Source organism: Dacryopinax primogenitus, assembly GCF_000292625.1.
Source record: "Dacryopinax primogenitus strain DJM-731 SS1 chromosome Unknown DACRYscaffold_26, whole genome shotgun sequence".
NCBI lineage: Eukaryota > Fungi > Basidiomycota > Dacrymycetes > Dacrymycetales > Dacrymycetaceae > Dacryopinax > Dacryopinax primogenitus.
In genome coordinates, this window is record NW_024467223.1 from 255,907 (window position 1) to 277,668 (window position 21,762).

Consider the following 21,762-nt stretch of genomic DNA (forward strand, 5'->3'; position numbering starts at 1 on the left):
GGGGGGGCACTAGAAGGAGTGCACAGAGGCTGGATGGGGGGAGCAGTATGCTGGTAATCAGGAGGAGACAAATGTGGTTGTGTAAACTTGGTCAAATTGAACACCTCCTCCCTTTCCACCCCAGATCAATAAGAAGGTAGATGGAACTGAGCAGGGACTACATCAGGACTATCCTCCTTAGTGCCTGCTTCAGATGAGACTCAAGGGGGGCAGCTATGGGGAGAGCTGGAGGGAGGATTGGTGTAGTTGTGGGAAGAGCTGGAGAGAAGATTGGTGTAATTGTGGGTAGAGCTGGAGAGAGGAGGGGTGTAGTGGTGGGAAGAGGTGGAGAGAGGAATGGATCAATTGTGGGTAGAGCTGGAGAGAGGAAGGGTGTAGTTGTGGGGAGAGCTGGAGAGAGGATGGGTGTAGTCTTGAGGAGAGCTGGAGAGAGGAGGGGTGTAATCAGGGCCACAGCTGGAGAGAGGATGGGACCTGAGACTGCAGAAGGACCATCAACAGTACTGGAGCTCGCTGTGCATACCTGATGTTCTGTGATGACCACCTGGGTCATCACAGGATGCAAGCCACTCGGATTTACCAGTGGCAAATGGCAGATAATCCATTGGATTGAATGCTTGAAACAAGTCAGAATATCAGCAATATCAATAAGCATATGGTTGCTCACAGATTCAAGCCCAATTGAAGGAGTTTCGATTGAAGGATTCAAGAATGTGGACAATGGAGAGGAGGATAACAATGATGAGCAGAGGGACAGCAGAACCTTTGGCTCTGCAGGCCTGTGCAAATGCACAAGTCAGTGTCTGTCACTTGTCAGGTGACTTTAGACACCATGTTTGTTGAGACAATAGATGATATCCATTATTGTTACAATATGGCTCAATCTCTTTAAACACTTGTAGCTTCACTCAACTATATCTTTGAAGGAGTATCTCTGCATTACTTGGATCTGAAAGCAATTATTGAGATCAAATCTGTGGTTGGCATCAGCACATACTCTCCCCACAACTGCTTTCTATCTGACACAATGGTATCCTAAGAAGAGAACAAACTGGTCTAGTGGGAATGTTTGTCTTTTATCCTTGTGTTTGCAATGAGGATAACATGAGTTTTACTCATACATTGACAATGTCAGAAATCCAGATTTTGAGCTAGAAGAATGAAAAGCACCTGTGGCGCCCAAGCTGTACACACACATATGTCCCACTGTTCCCAGACACCTCCACTTTGTTTCTTACCACCACCTTGAGCATAGATTAACTACTATACAACAATATGTCTGAGGCAACTTCTCCAACTGAGTTGGACACAACTGATGGCCACACAGATGGTTCTCTGCAGCCTGATCTGATCTTTGCAAAGTTGCAGGAAGTGCTTGCGCCCTGGTCCGCAGTGTTATCCACCTTGAACACTGATAAAAAAAGTAAGGGTGAAGGAAGCAAGCCTAAAGACATTGAGATGTCAGATATGAAGGGGAAGACACCGGCTGTTATTGAAGAAGAGGATGAAGGGGAGCAGTCAACAACTGCAAAGAGTCTGGTGAAGCTGGAGGTGGTAGCACCTGTGACTCCTGTAAGTTCCCTGCCTGCACCAACAGTACATGGTGCATGTATGCACCTGTATGTGGTGTTGTCATGGGAAGAGCTGACATACATTGTCTAGGCTGCAACCATCTCTCAAGCCCATGTTCCCACCATTGCTGATGCTGCAATTCCAGATGCCAACTACAACGAGCTCCAACCACGCTTCCCTCTGAGCAAGGTGTCAGAGAAGTGTTTCCAGCAAGAATTGGTCAGGCTCATGGCAGTTGGCATGAGTATCAGAGCAAGGGAGGTGTTCACTTGGTCAAGTGTGCCACCCACTAGCTGAAGTTGCTCATCATCATATGGAGGAAACTCATCCTCTGTACCATCTTTTGCATTGGTAAGTGCATGGGGATCAGACAGATATCCTGAACTGACAATATATGCAGTGTTGTGGATAGCTTGTGAACAGATCGGGGTTGTCAATGCTGCTGGCATCTTGGCTTTTATCGAAGGACTTGGACAAATGGTCCTGCAGATGGTCAGCGCCCCCAAGCCTGCTGTGGTAGGTGATGCATAATGGTGTTGTCATCATGAGCATAGATTGATTGTGCCCTTTTTGGGGTGAAACCTACTGTCCTTACAGTTACATTGTATGTAGAGTGACATGCATTGTTGCAATCCACTCATTATCAGTCATCAATTGCATTCATTGGCCTGTGCATGGAGTGTTTGACCATTAAGAAGTTGGTCACTCCCCATGACTACACCAATCCTCTCTCCAGCTCTCCCCACAACTACACCAATTCTCTCTCCAGCTCTTCTGACAACTACACCAATCCTCTCTCCAGCTCTCCCCATGACTGCAATCTCTCTCCATTCCCTATGCTGATAGCCCTGGCCCAGCTCCTCTGATGATGGAAGGGCTTGTCTCCTTGGAGTACTCATAGCACTAACAATCTGTAGGTGTGTACTAGTACTTGTTGTGAAGCACCAGATAGCACTTATTCCACATACTCTTCACTGATAGGGTTTATAATATAGTACTGTACCCCATCTAGATGTGGATTATACATATATTACAAAACATTTGATTACTATGACAGTATATCTAATCTAACATGCTGGATTGCACCCACTAGGGTAGCTATTTGGATCTATCCAAGGCTTGGATCAGGACCCCCAAATTGCAGTGAATGTTGGATTTTCAATGTGTGGTTGTGAGTGCTGAAAGGCAGATGTAGCTTGACAACAAGGGAGTAACAAGACAGTGTCTTGCCTGACTAGGCAAGGTTTCACTAACATACTTCAAGTGAACATACCATAGGGGATCGATAACCCGATGGAATGATTCCTGAGGTTATCTGCTAACCGGATATCACACCTTCACTGCCGTGCATCAGACGGTCCGTTCATAAGGTGCTAATATGCGCACACTGCACAAAGGCGTGATGCCGGTCAGGTGTCTTACCCTGCCTGAGAGGTAACCATCACGTGTGATAACAGTAAGGTGCCACTGTTGGTTCCTGGACAACGTATACCAATTATTCTATTGTCCGATAACGAAGCAAGTGGTGCAATATTAATACCTCGTACCTAACAATGGATGCAAGAGAGAAAAGAAGCTGCGGGGTTGCCGGGCCGTCACTGCCGAGCGGTTCGGTATTCTTCATTTGCCTCAAACTTCTGACTCGTGCCGTCTGTCAGCCGACCCGCTCTTCGTCCCCGCACAACCCCAGGTCCGCGCACATATTGAACCGGTAGGATTTGACCCGCCCCCAAAAGTACGCCCTTTCCGCACCCCGATCTCAACCCTTCACACTCTCGCTCTTTCGCACAAAAGGAGTTAGCAATTTACTACCCTTGCCAAACGATTAGCTTTCACACAGTCTTTGAAGCTGCCGTACAAACCTACCTCACCGTGATTATCATAAGTGCTCGTCAGCTGACCACCCCCAGTCTCACTGACATAGAATTTCCATCGCTTACCTCAGCCACCCCCTCTCCATAGCATTCCAACCTTAGCCCCGAGTCGACTCTGTCCGACAGTCATCCTAACAACTCCATCCCAAAGTGACGAGACCGACCGGAACCTGTCTACCTACTTCGTCTCTCCTCCGAACGCCCTTCTCACGCCTGGTCAATACTCTGACCTATCCAGATCACACGGTATAATCACTAGCGATTCTACCCCAATCCGCATTAGGAAAACTGCTTCCCCACTTGGGAACGACGATCCATTCAAAGCGCTTTTTCAACAGACGATCCCCTACCGTCTCACCGGTTTTCATTCTTCATTAGGCAATACCTGCCGACCCCGCATTCCTGCACTCGACCCGCCGGTGCTCACGACCGCGCTTGACGACAGCCGTCACTGGACTCTATCGAGAACCAACCGCACGACCCCTTCCCCGAAGCGAAGAAGCAGTAGCTCCTGAAAGCACGAATCCAACCTCCGAGAGGCAGAGGAAATAACGTAAAACGCGAAGTAATCGAAGTAATTCACGATGAGCGGCACTTTTAGGTTCGTCATGGAGGAGCCGAGTGAGTCGGGCAAAGGACAGCAGAAGAAGCGCGCAAGGCTGGTGTGTCATTCATCTCATATCACTTCAATCCCTTTCCTTCCCTATGCTGCTCTCGCATCACTCCCTTCTTCCGAGTCGTGACATGCTAACTTTCTCCAGGTAACCGCATGCGACAATTGCCGCAACAAGAAGATCAAGTGTCTCCGGTCTCCCGCCTCCGTAGTCTGCGAATCCTGCAAGCAGTCCTCACTCGAATGCACCTTTGCAGACAGGGACAAGTACCAAGCTGAGAAGCTCGGTGTCTCCTATTCCGCCACCTCTGCAGCACCGTATCCCACCCCATGGAGGGAGGGCAGTGCACCGGAGGAAGGGTTGGGTCCGCATAGGCGGAGGAGCAACAGTCTGGCAAGACCGGCGATGGAGAATGGCGTGAATGGAGTATCGAGGATCAGCGTTGACCTTCCTTCTGTTTCCAGCCCTGGAGCAGGGCTCAACTCGCCTTTATCGTTCGAGAGCTTTGCACAAGGGGTTTCCAGTATGCAGACTGCCACTCCAGGCGGGGCGAGCTCATCAGGCAGCGGAGCAGCCTCAACAGGAAGTGGGGCGAACCTCCCAACGCCCGAGTCTCCCGTCGGCCAAACAGCGCTCGCAACCCCTATCAACCCTTCCTCCGGGTCGTTCAACAGCCTCTTACACGCAAATCGCATGTTCGCACCGCATCATTCCACCCTCCCTCCCAATCTCCAAGGACTACATAACCTCCAGGGCAACCTCCTGCCTGGGATCGCAGTGCAGATGGATCGGCTGAAACAGGCTCGGCGCGGGCGAGCAGGGGTAAAGCTTGAGCCAGGATCTGGGGTGGGTTTCCGCGGTGGGAGGGACGAGTACCCGCCTAGCGAGGACGAGAAAGGCGAGTTGAAGCGAATCAGCGTCCCCTTCTTTCGCTACTTTGGCGCTACGGCCAACACACCCGGTTATCGAAGGATCAACGTCCATACGCATACGTACGAGAAGGCTGCTCCGGCAGTTTCGGCGGGCGGGACGACTTCGAGGGACTCGTCCCCGGATGTACCGCGGGTCAGCGGTGCCCCTGTTGACGGAACATCTGGATCTACGAATGGTCAGAACGGGATGAATGGCAGCAACGGGAACGGGGCTAGCATCGATCCTTTCACACACGCTGTAAGGCACCCTTTCCACCGACCGCCGCTGACGATGCCTCCCGTCTTTGGCGCTCCTCTCCCTCCTTTCCCTACTGGTCCTCACCGGTCCGCATCCCCCTCTCTGCCAGTAGACAACCGCCCGCTCTTCGACCCCGCAGATGACGTGCCTACCATGCCCCACCCTGACCACCTACCTCACTTGGCGGAACTGTTCTTCGATTACCTTGGCTGTCATTTCCCATTCCTCGATCGGGAGGAAGTGATGCGCGATATCAAGGAGAAGAAGATCACGGCCACACTCGCGAATTGTATCGCCGCTCTCGGAATTAGGTTCACAGACCGACAGGTGCTGCTTTTCCAAACCGATGTCGAAGGGTTGCCTACGAGAAGAGCAAGGGCAGCGGAAAAATACTGCATGCGAGCAAAGGTACGCCTCCCCCTGATTATATACGGGCATCAAACTGAGAAGCGCAGGAAATCATCACCCCGTATCTGTCCCTGCCGAGCGTGGAAATCGTCCAAGCGCTGGTTCTGATCGCCTGGGCAGAGTTTGGCTGCGGGCGAGATAGCGGTACGCCGAGGTTTCCCCGTGCCGGAGCTGGACTTACGTTACCCCAGGGTTATGGATGTATTCCCGCATGGCTGTAGGAATGGCGATGGACCTCGGGCTGGGCTTCGAAGCCACTATTCAGCTGGTCACTGACCATCCGGAACGCATCCGCGCTACCTGGTGGGCGGTGATACTCGTAGACCGGATAAATTGCTGGGGCACCGGAAGGCCCATCGCTATCCCGGACGATGCGTTTGACACAGAGCCCCCATTTGTCCCACCAATGCAACATGGGTATAATCGCTCTACGCCACCCCCGCCGGGGTATGTATTTGGGCATCTTTGCAGGCTGGTGCAGTTGAGGGGTCGGATGGGAGACTTGATCAATAACACCGTCAAGAGAAAGCTGAATACAAGCCCGGTTGACCTGGAGCTAACGTACGTCTCGCTTGTGTCCATCTAACGCAGCGTGTGTTGATCTCTTGTCAGATCATTACAATACGAGATGATGGCGTTCTATGCGTCTTTGCCAAACGACCTGCAGTTCAATCTCGCCAACTTCAAATTGTATTTCCAGGCGAGCCAAGGTGCTCTTTTCCTCCTGCTGCACGTCATGTTCCATTCTGTCCTTATCGTGTTGCATCGCCCTCAGTTACTAGAGGACTTTACTCCAGACGTACCGCGTGCGTCTATGCCTAGCGTCGAGCTTTCGCGTTCCGTAAGTATCATTTCTGTCGTCGAGAAAGTGTTCTAACCCCGATTTCGTTATGTAGTCCGCTCGAACGATTGTGGACATGGTCCTCCTGACAGACGAGCAGGGTCCGCTAGCACTCATGGGCAACCCCTTCGTCGATCTGCCCATTCTCACAGCTGCTCGCTCATTCCTAGAAGACAGAAAGGAGTTCCCCATAGCGCAGATGCCGATGAACCTGATCATGAGCAAGAAATGGCCGGATTCTAGCATCGCCAAGTGTAAGCAGTTCCTCGCCAAGATGTCCAAGTATTGGGGAGGTGTAATGGCCGTGAGGAGGATTCTGGAGGAGCAGGATATGTCACCGGACGGAAGCTTCGACCTTGGCCGTGGTGAGAGTGGTGACAGCCAAGTTGCTCGTATGTGCAAGCTGCTTTTAAGAGGAATATTCATTGATGTCTCTTGCAGCGCCTCGGCCGGACAGCGAGCTCATCAAACAATGGGCAACAAAGCAATGGCGGATGCATGTTACCGAAAATCGGAAGTCTCACCGAGATAACACCGAAGACGGGTCGAATGGTCCAGTCTCTCCCTCTGACAGTCAGAAGGCCGATATGCTTCGTTTCGGGGATAGTCCAGAAGGAGCAAGCATCGGAATCACCGGCACCCTGGACACGCTTCTGGGCATGCAGGACAACAGCAGCATGGATGCTCTGCTTCAAAATGATCCAGCGAATCTTCTACGCGTCTCATTCAACCAAGCAGAAGCGGATTTCCAGTTCTCCAATTTGCCAACTCAGTATTACAGCATCGCCGATCCAGTCGACAACTTCTTACAAACATTGCAAGGAGGCGGCGGCATGCAGCTCGGTCCACCAGATCTCCAGCAGCCACAACCGATGAACACCCAGCAACAACAATCCTTGCAGCCACCACCACAAGAGCAACATCCACTGATGGATGTTACCATGAGCGATAACACGAACGGATCGTTTGACACGGATGCGATGCTGCTGTTCCAGAACGAGATTGGGCGCTTCTTCTCCATCCCAGAGCATCTCAGTCGAGCGCCTAGCCCAACCCTGAGATCAGAGCAACCAGGCAATTGACGGTATTATCTAAAAGGAGCCACGACTGTATACTTATGTCCCTACTCTGTACTTCTTGTTGCGGAAAGTCAAGGACGCTGGATTTTGCACTGTCACATTCTTCTATGGAAATAGGATCGGGTTCTTTGACTCTCATACGATTATGTGGACTTAGTGATCACAGGCAGCTTTGTACTATTAACTAATAGGGATATTCTTTTGTTCCTCAAGATACTATATGCGTACTGGTACCAGTTCCTCTGAGGCTGACGTTGGACATCCTCTCTCTGGGGAGATGGATACGTGCCGTTCACGAGGGCCCAACTACAGAGCACATCAGATCCAAATTCACTTTCGGACCTGACATCTCCTCCTGGTAAAGAAACTTTCACGAAGAACATTAAGATGGCGGGCAGCAAGAAAATGTGCATGTATAAAAGTAACAAGCCGCGGACTCAAACCGGACTTTTTGTAACGGTGATAAAAAGGTTGTGCGTTGGCCGGGAATCGAACCCGGTCCCCGAGCAATTTCTCTCATAATAGAGCCATGTTATGGGAAGCTCGGATTCTAGCCATTAAACTACCAACGCTGATCAATGAAAGTTTACCGGACTGAAAGGTTATACCATACACAATTCCGCGATTGTAGGTATTATTAGCCACCTGGTTTTCTACCTTTCCTTTTTGCAATTCTTTATGCAACATGTATCGAGCCCGAAAAGTAGGTTCTGGTCAAGGTTGTGCCTGTCATACCTGAGGACGGAAGCACGGATTAAAGGAAATCAAAGTTAATTCCTCCGATGACCCCAATTCGGAAGCAAAATCGTCAGAATGGCCCTCCGGGCTCAGTTTCCCTCGATGACCCCTCTGGCGCGGTGTTAGGGATCTATTCGCGCTTCCTAAACTAAATAAAAAAGTCGTTGAGAAAAATATAAGTTAGGGGTCCTCCTTAAGAAGACGATGAAATACCTCTAAATGAGCAAAATATCAACCAAATTTACCATGAAAAACAGTAAGACAAAAATACGAGAGTACACAGGAAAGAAAACATTTTTTTTCCCTTCTTTCTTCACTATTCTGATGCTTCTGTCAAAATTTTCTCGAAATAATATTACAGTACCCCTAAATTTTAGATATTGGCATGAGAGTGCCCTATTTTGGCTTAAGATGGCATAACGCCGCGGCGGAGGGGCCATCGAGGGAATTTGAGCCCGGAGGGCCATTCTGGCGATTTTACTTCCGAATTGGGGTCATCGGAGGAATTAACTCAAGGAAGTCACGTAGCACTGCCACCCCAAGGCTCAAAGAGGCGCGACGAATACCGTAGTCGTGCTGCAGTCGCATTGACAACCTAACGCATATACCCTCACCATCGTCACTTAAGCCATCACCTAACTGCTTCTTCATCTTCAACTCATGAAACGTACACTGATTGGCGCACAAAGTCGATGAGCTACTTCACCAAGGTCTTTCGTTCGACACCGAAAGCCGAGCAGAAAGACTCAAACGCAGATGTCGCGTCGTTCACACATTCTTGGGAGCACATCAGGGTGCGCCATGAACATTATCCCATGGTGTAACATTGCCTGACATTAAGATAGGACACACTTCAACGGCCGGATGAAAGACAACTTACAAGAGGCATTGGATTTACGGACATACCAAATGAATTGAGACAGCTCGTAAATCAACTTGTGTTGGAGTCTACCCCAGATGCGGAGTATGTATTCATCGTACTCTGTTCGACTACACTAACGGTCTGCAGCACTACTGGTCCATGCCTGGAATATACGCTCAAGCACGGTGAGTCGACCTGTTTGCCATGTTTGAAACTTGTTCTAATGCGGACATAAGATGTCTTGAATACCTTGGTTCGCCTGAGTTCCAATGACCTTCCATTTGGAATCAAAACCGAAGTGGTCAGAGCCATGTTGAATTTGGTTGTCTTGATGGATGAGCACTTTCTTGTCCATTCTACCGTCCATAAGGCGGTTCTTCGGTTGTTGAGGAGTTGTGTGAGGGATGAGTCTCGGAGCTTTGACGGAGGCACGAAGGCGAGGGGCGCCGCTGGGGCTTCGCGGGGCCGACCAAGCGACTACGAAGAAGATCGTGCGTACTTACCATAACATGGCCCTCTCAGACTGCCTCTCACCCGCATCCAGTCGTCGATCTCATGTGCGCTCTGTGTTCGAGAATTCGGCTCTATCCCCAACTCCTGCTTATATTCTTCCACGACAAGAACGTGTACCACGATTTGGAGGAAGATGAAATAGTTCAGGCTGACGTCAACGATGAGGATGACGCGGCTGAGCTTTCGTTCGCCTCTATAACATCAACTGCTCTTGAGATAGCCCAGCGTTCAATATCACCTACACCTTCCGCGACAACAATCACGTCTGCGCCTACAGCATCCTCCTTCTATCGAAGACCAGAATACGAGTTCTTGGCCTACAATTATCTCCTACGATTCATTCATCGGGAAGGGAAGATCGGAGATAACGCTCGAACCGGGCTTCTGTTCTTAATGGACGTTGCCATGTCCGCCTCAGAGTTGTCACCTCACAAACCTGGAGCGTCTCCACCTACGAGTGATCCGCTGTCGGAAGCTTCACTAACCTTTGCTGAATACATTCTTGAAAGCGATTTTCCGGATGTTCTTGCGGCCGCCTTGGGCGCGGTCTACTCTCTCTTACCCTCCAAGCTCATTGTTCGGAAGGAAGGCTCACGCGGCAAAGAGCCGAACGGCACTATGGTGCTGGGCGGGATGAAATCAAACGAGGACGAGAGCGACATTGACGAGGAGCTGGAGCGAGCCAGGGCGTTTGGAATGGATGTATCCACTAGTCCCGAATTCAAAGCCCGGCTAGTGCACTTTATCAAAATGATCGACTTTATTCAAGAAGTCGTCATACGAGAGACAACGCCGTCTGACAACCTGGACAACTCAGCATCAACCACTATTGGCAGGTCAATAGCCAAGTCGATCCTCAAATTCTTGCGATCATCATTTCTGGAGAACGTCTTGTATCCTTCCATACTCGAATGCTCTGATGAAGATGGAAGTGCTGTGGCGGTCATCACTTACCTCGAAGCGATTCTCAGTACAGTGAAGGATGACCAGATGTCTGAGGTCATCATCAACTTCTTGACTAGCGATGATGGAGAGGAGCCGGCCAAGGAGCCATCCCACCTCAAGAAACAGAAGAATAGGTCTCGAAAATCGAAACAGAAATCGAGACAGAGTACCGCTCTCACCTTATTGCAGCTAGAGACCGGCAACAGGAGGAAGTCAACATATTACAACTCGCTGGGACGATTTACCGTGAAAGACCTTCTGTTGTCCAATCTCGAAAGCAAGTCACAGCCAACCGCAAGTGCTGCGTTAAAGCTGCTCAATACCCTTCTCACTCAGCACGGACTACTTGCACTCCCTCGGATCTTCACATTGCTCCCCGAGACTAATCTTTATCTGAATGGGCATGCATTGGATGAAGACGAGTTGAAGACGCCCAGACCAGGATTCCTCTCTCCGGAGGATGATTTCTTCTCCACCGCGTACTCACCAAGGGCGAACGCAAGCAAATCTGAAGACGATCTGATGGCGCTGCGGCATGTTCCACTCGAAATCGACGATGCGGACTCGTGGCGGCACTTGGTAGCTCGCATTGACCCCAAGTTCGCCGCGGAGGCTCAGCGAGGTGGGAACACCCAATACCTCCAAGATGCGCAGGATTGGCTCGAAACGCAGTTGCTATGGAGCAATCCGCTGCTGGATTCTGAAGCTGATACAGAGCAGATCCTGTCGCTTCCGGACAGGAAATATCGCCTTTCACCTACAGATCCTCTCCTAGCGCAGTTGCTCAACGTGACTCAAAGATTCTTCTCCCATTCGCCTGATATGAATCTGTCTCTCACTGGAGTCATTCACGCCATCGCTTGTAGCCCTCAGCTATCCCTAGCCGACTGGATCACGCACAGCGTCACATCCCACGGGTCGACGCAGCCAGCAATGTACACCTGCCTCTCGAGCCTGACCGCCCAGCTGCCTAAGTATCGCCATCAAGCACCAAAGTTTGATCAGTATCTCGAGCAAAGACGGCGCGGTCTCCTCTCCTCAGCTCAACAAGATAGCGATACGCTTGACACTCCTGTCAAGCACCCAACATCATCCTCCCAATCCGCTCCGGTGTCGGAACATTCGGGCCCAGTCACACCCGCAAAGAAACCTCACCGCTACGCGGGCTTCGTTGCATACTTCTCTCCTTCCCGTGCCCGAGCTGCCTCTGCCGAAGCTGAACACACTCCCCCGCACTCGAGGCATGACTCGCGAGAAAGCCCTCCCAGCCCGCTGGAACGACATTATCGCGAGACGCGTGCGGTACATCTAACCCCTTTGAAGGGCGCATTGCCGTCCGCAGGCCCGTGGTCCCCCGCTCAAAGAAAACGACAGCAAGTGACTTCCCCGGACGAGAGGGACGAGCCGGAGGGCGGTGCGGCCGCTTGGGGCGGAGAGGACGAACCTGTGAGCAGGCCGAAGACGCCCGAACAGCGAGAGGAGAAGGAGGTCGAGACCACGACCCTCTCCGAGCTACTGGACAACGTGGTCGTGTTAGAGGAAGGGCTGAAAGAGATCTCGGCTGTGGTACAAATGAGGAGAGTTATAGGGATTGATGACTGATCCGTTCTGCCCGGTGTGGGTTTATTGGGGGAATGGATGAGGAACGAGGGAATACTGGGATACCCATATGCTACGATATCTTATGACGCTCCTTATAACTTCACTTAATGTGTTATCTTGCCCGTTCTTTCGGGGACATTGGGTCTGGGTTCTTGTGGAATATGCATTAGACTGGGAGAGATGGGAATCGTGCGCGATGCATACAGGCTGATTGAAATTGAAAGACAAAAGAAAAAAAGAAAGACAAGCTGATAAAACGAGAGGGAGCGAACGACTCTATACGCCCCCCTCGATCTGAATGTATCATACAACGCGAATAAGAGTAAGACAAGACCATGACGGTCTATTTTGCGAAACAGAGTCATGAGTGCACCTCGAGTATCTTCACGCAGCCAAAGGCGGCACCAGCGGCCGCGCCACCGACGACAAGCATCGATATGGCACCTTTGATGTAACCGCCTATTCCACCAGTTGCACCCGTGAAATGCGTTTTGACGGCACCAAAGATGAGCAGAATGATGCCGGTAAGAAGGCAGGAATAGATGAGGGCCATGTTTGCGGATTCGAAGAAGAAATATGGGAGGAGAGGGATGAGACCCCCGAGGAAATATCCAAGGCCGATGGTGAGCGCGGACAGGTACAACCTCCGAGTTGGGACCTCTTCCATGCCTTCGCCAAACTTGAGGAGGAATGCGGTGAGCCCAACGTCGTCGCTCCACTTCAGGCCGCCGTCTTCCGGGTGCGGTATGCCGGTCCCGTTGCCGTTTAAGTGACCGTTGCCGTTCGCGACGTGTTTGCCCTTGCCGATGGGGAGCCGACTGCGCCAGGAGGTCGCTGGAGACTCTGCAGCTGTGGCAGCAGCCATGTCCCACTCGACTTTCCGGAGCTGCATTGCCACCTGCCTACTGGTTTGCTCGTCCACCCCCACAGGACCAAGAACGCCATACACCTCGCGCATCATCTCCCCGTCACAGGAGCGCGCGACACGGTCGTGTGTCTGTTTGCGGAGGTAGCGGAAGTGGTCGCGTTCGGATTGGGAGGCCACTGGGAAAGGTCACTAATTACATATAGGTGATGTAGACGTATGACGTACGGAAACCACCGATACCCATAGAGATCGCTCCTGCGATGAGTTCCGCAAACCCACCAAGGACGACAATCCTCGAATCTCCAAGACCGGAAAGACCAGCAGTGAGGGCAAAGGGTACAGTCAACCCGTCAGAGAGTCCGATAACACTACTCTTTGTCAGCGCTGAACAACACCGAGGGTAAGGACTACGTACATGTCGCGTACGACATCAGGATCAACAAGCGTTCGCTCGTCTTCTCCCTTCAGGTCCTTGCAGCATACCCCGTCGACACGTCCGCATTTCTGGGAAAGAGGGGTCTCGGGAATGTCGTCCGGTCCGTAAGGACGAGTAGTCCATACGTTCTGCATAGAGTTGCGGGGTGCGCGTCTTGGTAACGGCACAGACACGGGTGTGCTGGGCACTTGAGGTGTTGTTGTAGGAGCAGAAGCTGGTGAATCCATTAGATGAGATAGAGAGTGAATTGGTAGTAGGTGAGAAAAAAGGAGGAAGAGATGGTGGTAGAAGAGGAAAGAGAAGAGAGAGAAGGGAATGGAGATAAGTAGTTTCTGCGGCCAAGAGCGCCTCAGCACGAAAGTGTTCTCATTTACCCGCAGTAAGTCCCTAACGGAAACAAATGGAAATGACGAACCTCCTCGGCGTTTTCACACGCGGATCCAGACCCCAGACACCCCGTACACACTTGCTTCCGGCGCTCCCGATGTGAAGGTTTTACACCGTGACAGGGAATAGGCCAATGGAATGGTTTTGTTTGCAAACCCTTATTCAGTCCGCCCGTCAACCAAAATAAATATACTCAAATTGATTGACCTTTCCCCACGAGCTTATTGGGTGTTCCACCTCTGGCACCCACCTGACGGATCCTTATAGGGCCCTATCCGCATCGCTCCGCGATGCCCATCCAAAGGCACATGTTTTCGCCATGTTGCAACATTTTTGCTTCCCCCATTTGGATAGCTCCCTTTGCCTCCGTTCCTCCTTCTCCCTCGAGCCCGTCCTGCCCAAACATTGTTCATGCAACATTGTGGCATTGTAACATTCACCCCAGAGCAATGTTCACTGCCCATCATTGTTGCACCCAACATGCACTTAGCCTCTTGCTCCCTCCGGGTGTCGACTTGTCCGCAGGTGGCAAGATGCGCATGTTCATGATCATGATCTTATGACACTGGCCCCGTCCTCCCCCACCACGACTTACCAGGTTTCAGCACGTGACATGTGGACAAGTTGCGTCGCGTCGCGTCAACATTCTGTTACATTCCAGGAGATTCCGGTATGTTCTGTGAGATTCCTCTTTTTTGTCCCCTCCTTGCCACATCCTGCAACATGTCCTCACCAACACGTCGTGAGCATGTTGCTCTGCCCTACATTTCCGGGGCACCTGTCCGTCGCAAGGAACACAGCGCTCCCCTCCGTCCACTGATACCAATTCAACTGCTTGACTGGTCCACGATCAGTAACCCCCCCACGTCGCCTACCTCTGACCTGGACGACACCTCACCCTTCATTTCCGCCCCAACTGATGCCTGCAACCGCCACACCCTCGGCGATGCCAAGGAATATACCATCGCTGCGTGCAGCACTCGACAGTTGCCGACTGGACGCCTTCCAAGGACCCGGAGTCCATAACGCCAGAGACCCCCACTGGGGTGCCCAATATGGCATGTTCATGTTCATGACCGTGATCGTGAACATGAAAGTCATCAATATTCAGTACACTCTGTTCCCACCAATGAAACTCTTATCCTATCGCAAGATGCCGATCAATCCCTTGGTACACACCAGTCGCTCCAAGCCTGTTTCCTTCACTAATACGACCTCTGCAGAATGCCTGTCTCCCAAAATGACGACGTTGATCCCCTCCCTGCATGGCGACTCCGGACTCAACGCAGCTGCGGAGCCTCCCGCTGCGTTCGACCAACATCCCCTTCGTGGTCTCGGCATTCAATACCCTTGCCCACCAACAGAACTTCCCAGCGCGGATGACTTGTCACAATCCGGAACATACTACGCGAACAATGACATCACCCGCTTGAGGGACGACACAACGTATCAGTTATCTGATAGCTCCTCAGGCTCTACACCATGCCAACTCTTCTCCGCTCATGCGCATGATGTGCAGCACACTATTGCCGACCTCCAAGACATTTCCAACTCCCTCCCTCCCGACTTCATGGACTTGGCCATGATCATGTCCATGACCGTCGAACTATCTTCTTCTGGCGACACGGAAGATGATTCTAGAGTAGATCCACCCACCACCGGCCCAACTAATGGCTCCACCTCCTCAGCGCTGGCGCTCCCACTCGCTCCTTCCATTCCTCCAGGACCAGATCTCCCCTCGCATCCCCCAATATGCTTTTCCCCACCCCCGTTCACTTCTACTCCGATCAGTTCGACCAGGCGGCACCTCCAGGAGGAAGCCCTTGCAGAGCCTCGCCCCGGCATGCCTCCTGCTGTTCACCTCTCCCGCCAGCAGAGCCGGGTAGACCGTCTTAGCACTCCGGATGAAGAAGAAGACGTCCTGCAAGCTTTAGCACCTACCTCGCCAGCCTCGCCAAGATGGAATCGTCGTGCTCAAGATTATGGTCATGGATCCGGACGCTTGATCGGACGGGAGCACAACGCACGTCAATCCAATCTCGTCCCTTCCCCGGACCATAGTCTCTCGCATCTCGGCCCACCTGTTGATCCGGAACTGGTTTCACCACAGTGGAGGCCCAATCAGGATGGCGGATGGGGACAGGGTCTTTCCAATTGGGACTCCGGTGAGACTGACCATGGGCTTGACCACGGTACCATACGAGATGGGCGACATGGCAACCCCTGTCATCCCTGGTCTACATTCGAACGACAGGAACGCGAGCCAGAATCGGTTGATGTCGGTCATGATCATGAACATGATCTCCGGCCTGCTGCCGCAAGCCCGATCCCCCATCGAGACAATGAAGGCGACATCAACGAAGACGATGACCCGCCAGCTCCTGAGGAGGAACAGCAGCGACGGTTGCACGACTGGGCCAACACAACTCTACATGAGTGGAAGGATCGGCTACTATCTACGGTACTCCGTGCTCTTCCGACCGCATTGGATTTTGAGAACATCCAGAGAAAGCGCATGCAGAAGAGGAAGCAACGCAGCATGCGCACGAAGATTACTGCCCGCCAGTCGAACGCTTTGGAAAACGGTAAGCGCATGCTGAGCGACCTCACGCGTATTTTTCTGGACATGCTGGATGCTCCCAATGCAGGAGCTAAGCGACTCGGTCGGTGGTCACCTTACCTCTCCAACGAGAGCCCGTGGAGTATATGGCAGCGTAAATCGTCTGCCGAACATGGAGGTCCGTCTCACACATCCCTCTATCTAGATCATGCGCAAGACCTGACGTGACCTTCCCGTAGATACCTTTCAGGAGGAAGAATGTCGTGCAGCATACCACACGTACATCCGTCACTCCTCAAATTATCGAGAGGCCCTGGCGGAATGGGAACGAGCTCACCCTAGGTCCGATGGGCAAGTACTCACGGACAATCAACGTCTGAATCGCTGGAACCACTTTGTCCGTGAGATGCAGGATCGTGTATGTCAACGGTCATGATCTTGACATGCTAACCACTTCTTCAGGCAGACACATGGGAAGACACGCATGGCTTCAGCAGCGTGGTGATTGCCTGCACCATGGTACCCCAGGACGACTTCAGCGATTATACGATGTTTCATGAGACACCGCATATGAAGAATGTACGCTGCATCCCCTCCCTGAGCGGCTTTTCTGTTCATCCTGCTTGCAGTTCTCGGTTCAGCGGCTTGGCCAGACGCAGTTCAACGCGCGTCTTCTTGCGTATCATTGGTTGGGGTTAGCGAGTGCGTATTGAACATGATCAAGAAACTAACAGACTTGTAGGAATCGTCAAGCCATGAACCTGACATCCAAGCCGATCACTCGGCCCAATTTGATTCGAAAGCGCCCTCAGCCTCTCCCAACCGTCACCACTATGCGCAAAGTCTATGGGGAGTATGCAATGCATCTCGTAAGTTCTCTGCAGACGGACGTTGGCCTTCCTAATCCATTGATCTCTCTCATTCTTATAGAGCAATGTGCACGGCTCAATCCTCGTGCTAATGATCATGTATCTGCTCGTGCTCGTTGGCGCGACTGGGACACTTTTCTCATTGAGGCTAATTGTACCATGCGTAATTGGCCAGATAACCTACCCTGGCCATGGGATCTTACCGAGAATCGGGGTGGTGCAACGCAGTCTACTTTGGCGCCCTTGTACTACGCCTCCACCGGATTTAACAATCAGGCCCGGCTGGAGGTTGTGCTGTGGGAAGACGCAGGTATGTGCTGCGTGGTCAGATGTGATTCAAGGGCTGACATGCAATGGCATTCCAGACGAAGATCCTGTCATTGTTCAACGGGTGAACGGGACGACGTTCCGTGTCAGTCGGGGGTACGAAGCTCGCATGAGCGCCGCCCTCAAGCCCTTGTCTCAAGCTGCGAAAAAGATGGTCAAGGGCCGTGCACGTACCCGAGCTCTAGCGCGTAAGCGTGCTATGATACCATCTTCATCATCATCAGAAGATGAAGACGGTCCCGAGGAGGTGCTCCCTGACGCTGATGCTCTCGTTCATGATCGTGATCATGAACAAGAGCAGGGGCGAGCACCTCGTAAGCGTGCGAGGACTTCGACAGAATCAGAAGGCAGGTCGAATAGCGATCGTCCCGGCCAGGCTCCCGCTCAGCTTGCGCAACCTGCGGCTACCATTGCCGGCATCCCATCAGCCACTCCCATTGCGCCTGCCGTTGCATCGCCCCAGGGGATCACGACAGCAGGGAACGTCATGGCCCCTGCTCCACGAACAGAGTCACGCGGCGAGGATGCACCACCAGCCTCTGGACTGGAGGGAATACATCAGCCGACGCGTCAATCCATGCCCCCCGATTCCGGCAGCCGGGCACCCAACACGATGCCAGACACGGGCGCTGTATGGCATTCAGAAGCCCCAAGGCATCATCCACAGTCTTTGGCCACACATCCTCTAGATATACGTCCTCCAGCGCTCCACCACGACGCCAGAAATCCCACTGGTCCGGTACCAGGTGATCGACCTCTGCACGCCCATCGCATCATACCTGCAGTACCGCCTGTACCGCCTTACGATGCAGATGGTGCCCGGATGCCGTACACCTACCCTCAGGCACCTGAGACGCGATATTTTGGTGGACCAATGTACGGCTGCCATCCTGGTCATGCTCATGATCACGGGCAACCAGGTGGAGTGGCAGAAGGTCCCCCTCCCCCTTCATATCCTGCCGGACCTGCATAGAGGTTCCACGTTCAGAATGCCTATTCGGAAGGGTATCATCCGAGATATCCGCCCTCAATCCCCAATCATCCTTACAGTAGCCAGTATCTCGATCATGAACGAGTTCATGAGCATCGTGGAGGTATCGAACCGGGCTATCGGTAAACCCGTGATTTATGTTTTCTTTGGGCTCTTCAGTAGAGGTATAATTGTATTGTACTATTGTGATAATGTTCAGTCAGCCATGCCTCTTGGAGAGTCACATGAGAATAGGGATTCCAGGTGTCATTGGAAGGAACTCAGCCAGATATCTCTTTGCCCTCATCATTCGCTCCCACTTTCCATTCCCCATCATGAGCAAGACACCAAAGGCATGGGATGATTGGCTTCAGAGGTACCACTGTGCCACGTGAATTTAAACAGTATCTTTTTCTTACCAGGCAACCAGGACATGTGGGAACCACCTCCAGCATCAATGTCAATATGAGCAGGAAAAAAGGTGCAAGGCATGGGAGGCAAAGAAGCAGTCCTTGCACCAGGTGCAGAAATGGAGAAACCGCCAAGCTGTCATGATGACCATTGAGCCCATACTCAGGAACCTGGCTCATGATCCTCTACTCTTACTTGCAATGACCACAACCTTTGCAAGGGAGCACAAAAGCTCCTCACTGACCTCATCAGTACTGGTCTGCAACATGACTTGTCCTTGTGCTGTCCATCCATCTGCTTTATGATGGTGGGAGGATGCTGGCAATGTCCCCTCCTTGTTTGCAATCTTCAATGCTTCATGCTGACACTTCGCATTTCTCTTCTTTGAGGGCCTGCTCAATGTCATAATCCTGACATCCTCAATTATTGACACTATTATTGAAACTATTATCTGTACCTCTCCCATGATCATGATCATGCTAAAACTTGGCTAGACTCTTGAGGATAATATGCATTCATGTGCCAGGTCAACCAATCTACTGTCCGCACCATCACAAGTACTAGTGTTATGTGCTAGTAATCATGCCTCTGAGCATGACCACACATGGAAGCATTTTGCTGCACTACTCCTGTATGGAATCACTGTATAAGAAGCTACTTCTATGGGCAACTAACAGGTCCTGCTGGAGATACTATAGGGTCATCCCTTGGTGGCCTGGATGGATACTACCCCTGATAAATATAATTTCTCTCTCAACATGTGCAGAAGCATTTTGTGGGTGTGGGCAATGTCTCTTGGCCAAACAGAAAGATGCAGCACATTTGGTTTTCCAGCTTGGTATTGAATCTTCCTCTTGTGTCCAGATGGGCCCACAATTCCAGTGTGAACATGATGGAGGCTGGCAAATCATTTCTGACCTGATAGGTGGTCACAGGCCGGCAATGCATGGATCCATTTGTGCACAGCTCTCCATCCCAGGGTTATAAATGTGTGGCTGGTTCCAAGCAAAGGCATCACTCTGCTACCTTCTACCACCACCTTCTGTCATATGTGAGTCCACTTGTTCATGTTCATGTTTGTGAACATGGTTCTCATGTGTCTGCAACACAGTATTTCAGCTATATTGTGCCATCCATCCAAGATGTTGTCTACAGGTGACCCCATGTCCCTGCATATAACCATTACCACAATCAAGAGTGCTCTCAACTTCCTCACCCTTCATGTCCCTATTGTCTGATCGAGCTTGGGGAAACTCAAGAAGATTCATTGCCTTTGTGAGGAGAATTGTCAGCTTGAAGTATATTGCCTATGCAAGCCCAATCCTCACACCCCTTTGGAGTCAGACACTCTCATCATCCAAAATCACTACCTCCAAAAGGAGATGACAAGGGTGAATGGAGCATGTGACCTGTATGATCACTCAGCCAACAAGACCTGGAGGATGTGGGAAGAGGCTCACCAGGAAGTTGCGCAAAAGGAAGTGGCTGCTGGCCAGCTCATGCCAGCAAGTCTGGTTGTGCTGCAGTTGGTGCTTAATTGCATTGCAACAAAGATAGATTGGCTTCAAGAGCAGCTGATTGAGGCCAGCAAGGTTGATCTTGATCATGAGTTGGAGCTTCTGCAACATAGGAACACAGAGCTTTGCCTCATGAATGGGGAACTGTTGGTGGCACACATTTGAGAGTATATTGAGATGGAGATCAGATTGGAGGAGGCACGGGGCGAGCTGGAAGAGCATTGTGAAGTGAAGTGTGCATGTGTGCAGGAGTTGGAAGCATTCAAGGAGGTGGTGTCAGCTAAGCCCACCCTCCAGACTGTAGTTTAGTTATCTTGTATCCTTTTGCACTTGGTCAGTCTTATGATCATGAACATGACAGTCTTCCAGGGGCACATGGCAATTACATTGCCCAGACACAGAGTGTGAGGATCACAATGTGATCCTCATCCACAAAAATGTACTTGTGTCTTAAATAAGCATATATTGCCCTTGTCTTTGGGATATTGGTACAGGATGCATAGGGTACAAAGGAATGTGATTCCTAGTGGTTCTTTGCAAAGGTGGTGATTCATGATCATGAGCAAGAGTGGGAATGAGAGAAGCGAGAATACTGTTGGCTGCAGCAATTGGGAATATGTGTACAAGTATACAAAGAAAGTGGGGGAGGGTGTTGGCTGTCAAGCAATCAACAATGTCTGCTAGTCCAGTCAATGATGTGTTGGAGAGTCATTTTGTTGAACATAATGCTGATGTTAGTATCAGAACCCAGCTTCTCTCCCATCTCTTCAGCAATACACATCTTCCAAGTGCCAGGATTGCATGACCAGTACAACAAGGACATGTGGTCAATGAACTGTTGATGGTGTTCTTAATCATGGATTTCAGCACTGTCAAGGAATGAGTGGAGAGCAACATGGAGATGGGCACCAACAGGGAATGGTGGCTGGAGGGAAGGTGCATTGTCAAACATGTGAGTCAGGAGACAGTTTGGTGAAGGGATATTCATGGCATTGTTCTGATCATGATCATAATCAGAACAATGAGCAGCATTGGAAGCAGGTGGACTCTGCACAGGCTTCTGTGCTGCAGCAAGGCCTGCTATTCCGCAACCAGCTCTGTGCTCACAAGACAGTTGCTAGACAGACCAAGATGCTCTGCAATATTGGCCAGAATGGTGTTCTCCTCAAGTATGTTCTGATAATCTGCTTTGCTGAGCA

At 51.3% G+C, this 21,762-nt stretch overlaps 5 protein-coding genes and 1 non-coding gene across 6 annotated transcripts; 4 read left to right on the forward strand and 2 right to left on the reverse strand.

Annotated features, from left to right (window-relative positions):
- Positions 1-1,275: 1,275 nt before the first annotated feature.
- Positions 1,276-2,438, forward strand: DACRYDRAFT_19126 (uncharacterized protein; the record flags this gene model as incomplete). The annotated part of the gene is made up of 4 exons (XM_040771428.1): positions 1,276-1,572; positions 1,663-1,849; positions 1,973-2,088; positions 2,220-2,438. The coding sequence occupies 4 exons, from the start codon at positions 1,276-1,278 to the stop codon at positions 2,436-2,438; spliced, it is 819 nt and encodes a 272-aa protein (XP_040623743.1).
- A 1,592-nt stretch (positions 2,439-4,030) lies between these two features.
- Positions 4,031-7,561, forward strand: DACRYDRAFT_112461 (uncharacterized protein; the record flags this gene model as incomplete). Its single annotated transcript, XM_040769423.1, has 7 exons — positions 4,031-4,108; positions 4,208-5,638; positions 5,686-5,782; positions 5,830-6,199; positions 6,251-6,479; positions 6,535-6,871; positions 6,921-7,561. The coding sequence occupies 7 exons, from the start codon at positions 4,031-4,033 to the stop codon at positions 7,559-7,561; spliced, it is 3,183 nt and encodes a 1,060-aa protein (XP_040623744.1).
- Positions 7,562-8,032: 471 nt separating this feature from the next.
- DACRYDRAFT_t61 lies at positions 8,033-8,130 on the reverse strand. The gene has a single exon. It is a non-coding gene; the product is annotated as a tRNA-Gly (tRNA).
- An 858-nt stretch (positions 8,131-8,988) lies between these two features.
- Positions 8,989-12,218, forward strand: DACRYDRAFT_59996 (uncharacterized protein; the record flags this gene model as incomplete). The annotated part of the gene is made up of 5 exons (XM_040775602.1): positions 8,989-9,090; positions 9,142-9,260; positions 9,306-9,343; positions 9,395-9,649; positions 9,703-12,218. The coding sequence occupies 5 exons, from the start codon at positions 8,989-8,991 to the stop codon at positions 12,216-12,218; spliced, it is 3,030 nt and encodes a 1,009-aa protein (XP_040623745.1).
- Positions 12,219-12,375: 157 nt separating this feature from the next.
- DACRYDRAFT_25505 (DUF125-domain-containing protein) lies at positions 12,376-13,798 on the reverse strand. The gene is made up of 3 exons (XM_040774190.1): positions 13,502-13,798; positions 13,312-13,454; positions 12,376-13,262 (listed from the first exon to the last, which is right to left on the reverse strand). The coding sequence occupies exons 1-3, from the start codon at positions 13,747-13,749 to the stop codon at positions 12,580-12,582; spliced, it is 1,074 nt and encodes a 357-aa protein (XP_040623746.1). The 5' UTR covers positions 13,750-13,798; the 3' UTR covers positions 12,376-12,579.
- A 3,521-nt stretch (positions 13,799-17,319) lies between these two features.
- On the forward strand, positions 17,320-18,742 carry DACRYDRAFT_25506 (uncharacterized protein). The gene is made up of 3 exons (XM_040774191.1): positions 17,320-17,338; positions 17,400-17,648; positions 17,704-18,742. The coding sequence occupies exons 2-3, from the start codon at positions 17,498-17,500 to the stop codon at positions 18,636-18,638; spliced, it is 1,086 nt and encodes a 361-aa protein (XP_040623747.1). The 5' UTR covers positions 17,320-17,338; positions 17,400-17,497; the 3' UTR covers positions 18,639-18,742.
- The last annotated feature ends 3,020 nt before the right edge of the window (positions 18,743-21,762 follow it).